This window comes from Crocuta crocuta, unplaced genomic scaffold, assembly GCF_008692635.1.
Source record: "Crocuta crocuta isolate KB4526 unplaced genomic scaffold, BGI_CrCroc_1.0 scaffold1471, whole genome shotgun sequence".
Taxonomy (NCBI): domain Eukaryota; kingdom Metazoa; phylum Chordata; class Mammalia; order Carnivora; family Hyaenidae; genus Crocuta; species Crocuta crocuta.
The window spans coordinates 254,170-258,421 of NW_027527547.1; the positions used below are offsets into that span (position 1 = coordinate 254,170).

Consider the following 4,252-nt stretch of genomic DNA (forward strand, 5'->3'; position numbering starts at 1 on the left):
TATTTATTTATTTATTTATTTATTTATTTATTTATTTATTTATTTTTGAATTTTATTTATTTATTTAAATTTATTTTTTGAGAGAGCGATAGAGTGTGAGTGGGGGAGGGGCAGAGGGAGGTTCACAAGCCGGTTCTGCACTGTCAGCATAGAGCCCTTCTTGAGGCTGGAGCTCATAAACCGTGAGATAATGACCTGAACCAAAATCAGGAGTCAGACGCTTAACCTGCTGAGCCACCGAGGTGCCCCTGGGCCCCCTTTCAGTGAGGCCTCTGAGCCACACCTTGGCCAGCCGTTTACTCTGCCTCTGGCTGAGTGAACAAACTGAATGGAGTAGAGGATTCCAAACAGCAGTTGTGTACATTTTACCACAGCGAAAAAAAACTATTAGCTTTGCAAACAACAACAACAAAAATCTTGAAGGAAATTAAATAATAATAGCAGGTAACATTTAATTTAAGATTTTCTTCGTGCTAGGCAGTATTCTCAGTTCTTAATGTGTATGAAGTCCTTTATTACAAAAACCTGCAAGTTATTATTAATTCAGATGAGGAAGTTGAGGCCCAGAGAGGTTATGTAACTAGTCCTAGGCTGCCCAGCATGTAAGTAGGCTAACTAGAATTATTAGTGAGTATTTCTAGGTTATGATACTGGTGCTTTTTACTTTTCTTTATCCTCTCATATTTTCCAAATTTCCTACAATGAACATATGTTCATATATCAGAAAGGGTGTGGTTATTTTATTTCTGTAAATTAAAAAAAAGGACAACATTGAAAGACATTTTGAAGGAGTTGACAAGTTTTGGTGACTAGCTATAGGATGAAAGAAGAGGAAGTGACCATAAATATGGACTTGTTTCTCTTTATTATACCCTGTTCTGTCCTGAAAGTATTGACATGGGAGCAATATTCTTATCAGTCAGAAATGATCTCTGTACAATTAAGCATATTCTTATTCAGACTCTTGCTGTCAAATAAGGCTGTGTTTACAAACATTTAATTCCAGACATTTGAGTCCTTTGCCCACAGTTGTTTCTGCATTTCCTAGAAGACAGGGAAGCTGATGGACAGTACTTCCTGGGGTCAGGCAGTCCAGCTCTCACTCCAGTGCTTACTTAACAGTGGCCCTAACATACGGTGGGACTCTTGAAAAAGTGACTTGCCTTTACCTTGGTCCCATGCCTCCGTTTCTAAGATGGGATGATAATGAAAAATATACGGGGTAAACATAGCTTAAAGCGCTCTTCAAGCACAGATGTTTATAAATTACTTCCTAATACCTTTAAAAAATATTTTTTCAATGTTTATTTAGTTTTGAGAGACAGAGCACAAGCATAGGAGGGGCACAGAGAGAGGGAGATAACAGAATCTGGTATAGGCTCCAGGCTCTGAGCTGTCAGCACAGAGCCCAACACGGAGCTCAAACCCACAAACCATGGGATCATGACCTGAGCTGCAGTTGGACGCTTAACTGACATCCAGCCGCCCCTCCCACTACCTTTTAAAAACAAGGCACTTCCGGCCCTCTATTAGTAAAATCGTTGCTATTCTTTTTTCTTAATTTATATGTTGCCATTTTCTGACCTGAACATCCCATTTGAAACTAGTAGAGAATTTAGGTTTAAATAGAGGACTCTATGTTGAAATTAACTTATTTGTAACTCAGAAAAGATTCACCTTAAGTGATTGAACTTCTAAGTAACACATGATACAGTTCTATCTTCCAATTTCTTTTTAGCAAAACTTAAAACTTTTGACAAAACCCCAAAGTGGCTGAACATATAAAACACGTGTTTCCAACAGCCCAATACTGCATTTTGCCTGTGAAGCATCACTGAAAATAGCTTTCTAAATTCAATTCAAAACCATTGTTATTTAAGAAAATACCTTATTGGGGCGCTTGGGTGGCTCAGTCGGTGAGCGTCCGACTTCAGCTCCTGTCATGATTTCATGGTTCATGGGTTCGAGGCCCGTGTCGGGTTCTGTGCTGACAGCTCAGAGCCTGGAACCTGCTTCAGATTCTGTCTCCCTCTCTCTTCGCCCCTCCCCCATTCTCTGTCTCTGTCTCTGCCTCTCTCTCTGTCTCTGTCTCTGTCTCTCTCTCAAAAATAAACATGAAAAAAAAAGACCTTATTGTATTTAATGTTGATTTTTGTGTGTATCTGCATACTAGACATGGTGACAAGAGAGTGTGGTAAGCCAAAAACAGACTCAATCCATCTTCAACACATTATTTGTAACCTTTTAGTCTGTAATAGTAATATGGCTTACCGTTTCTTACCTACTTTAAATAAGTTGCATATAATACTGTTAACTTGTTAGGCCCTTTTCCACTACCATACTTTTAGAACCATGTGCCTGGATCATTAACACTTACATTTAATTCATCTTGTTCCTCTATATGTGAAGTGGGAAGTTTATTGTATCTGATCATTTTGTGCCCGAATTTTTGCCTAGGAAATAGCTTTTGTCTCTTTCGGAGTAACTAAGAATGAATAATGATATATTGAGATTCTAGATCCAGAGTAACTTGGGTTCAGTATTAATATTAAATATGATTGAAAGTCATATTTATTTCCCTGCCTCTTCCCTATTTTTCAATTCTTGGTGGTCTTCGCCTCTGAAATTGTTATAATGCTAAATATCTTCCTACTGTTGATTCCCTTTTCATACTTGTCAGTGATCCCAAAGCACCACCATGTGAATATAGAGACTGGCTGGCAAAAATGTCTGGAAAACGTGATGTTGGCGCTTACATGTCAATGTTTAAGTAAGTTTTGGTTTGATTTTCCTTTTTACTAACTAGTTCATTCTTCTCAAAGTCGTGTATTTACTTTGGTTTCTTAGAAAGTTTTGCTTCAGACAGATCATCAAAATCTAGTTGTTTGATATTTGAGCTTTAGTGTAAAATTTCAAATTTTAAGTTTCAAGTCACAGGAATTTGTTCTAATTAGGTGTGTCCTATTATTAAATCATAGGGCAGCTAGTCGTACTGAAACAGTCACATCTTTTAGAAGAAGAGAAAGTAAAGTGCCAGCTGATCTCTTGAAGTAAGTGTCCTTCTGACTGTCCACACCTGCTGGTGCTGTAGCAGAGACTACAGAGCATGTCTCCCTTCCCCAGACGTGCCTTTCTGAAGATGAGCACAGGCTCTGAGGCCTTCCTGGCACTCCGCTCCCATTTTGCCAGCTCTCATGCTCTTCTGTGCATCAGCCACTGGATTCTGGGCATTGGAGACAGACATCTGAACAATTTCATGGTAAGCATGGAGACAGGCGGGATGATCGGAATTGACTTTGGACACGCATTTGGATCAGCTACTCAGGTATGCTCTCCTTGTTCTCGTTGTCCTTGACTGACTTAGAGCCATAGTCATAGGGCCTCCTGGATATGGATAAATTTTAAAGAAATGATGCATCAATTAGCTTGGTTTGTCATGGTCATTAAATTTGACACTCTTGCAGAGTAAGGGATAATCTCAACTTTATTTTGGCCTTGTTCAGACAAGTTACAGAAGGTATGATGACGCTTATTTGTGGAATTTAAGAAATAAAACAGATGAATATATGTGCGTGGGAAAATAGGGAGGCCAACCATAAAGAGACTCTAAAAGAGAACGAATTGAGGGTTGATGGAAGGAGATGGTGGGGGTGGGCTAGATGGGTAATGGGTACTAAGGAGGGCACTTGTGAGGAGCAGCACTGAGTGTTGTATGTAAGTGATGAATCACTGAATTCTCCTGAAACCAATATTGTACTGTATGTTAACTAGAGTTTAAATAAAAATTTGAAAAGAAAACCCTCCTACACTGTTGGTGGGAATGTAAACTGGTGCAGCCCCTCTGGAAAACAGTGTGGAGGTTCCTCAGGAAACTAACAATAGAACTCCCCTATGACCCAGCAATAGCACTGCTAGGAATTTACCCAAGGGATACAGAAATGCTGATGCATAGGAGCACATGTACCCCAACGTTCATAGCAGCACTCTCCACAATGGCTAAAACATGGAAAGAGCCTAAGTGTCCATCCACGGACGAATGGATCAAGAAGATGTGGTTTATCTATACCATGGAATACTACATGGCAATGAGAAACAATGAAATCTGGCCATGTGTAGCAACATGGATGGACCTTGAGGGTGTTATGCTGAGCGAAATAAGTCAGGCAGAGAAGGACAAATACCATATGTTTGCACGTATAGGAGGATTAGGAGGAACTTGACGGAGGAACAAGGGGGAGAAGAAGGGGGGAAA

The 4,252-nt window shown here is 39.7% G+C and overlaps 1 protein-coding gene across 1 annotated transcript in view; it reads left to right on the forward strand.

Moving 5' to 3' along the window:
• The window catches only part of PRKDC (protein kinase, DNA-activated, catalytic subunit), a 187,967-nt gene that overhangs the window by 176,524 nt on the left and 7,191 nt on the right, over positions 1-4,252 (forward strand). Inside the window, exons 81-83 of the mRNA XM_077765911.1 lie at positions 2,681-2,770; positions 2,979-3,050; positions 3,124-3,325. Coding sequence (XP_077622037.1) covers positions 2,681-2,770; positions 2,979-3,050; positions 3,124-3,325 — 364 coding nt within the window. The remainder of the gene's footprint in view (positions 1-2,680; positions 2,771-2,978; positions 3,051-3,123; positions 3,326-4,252) is intronic.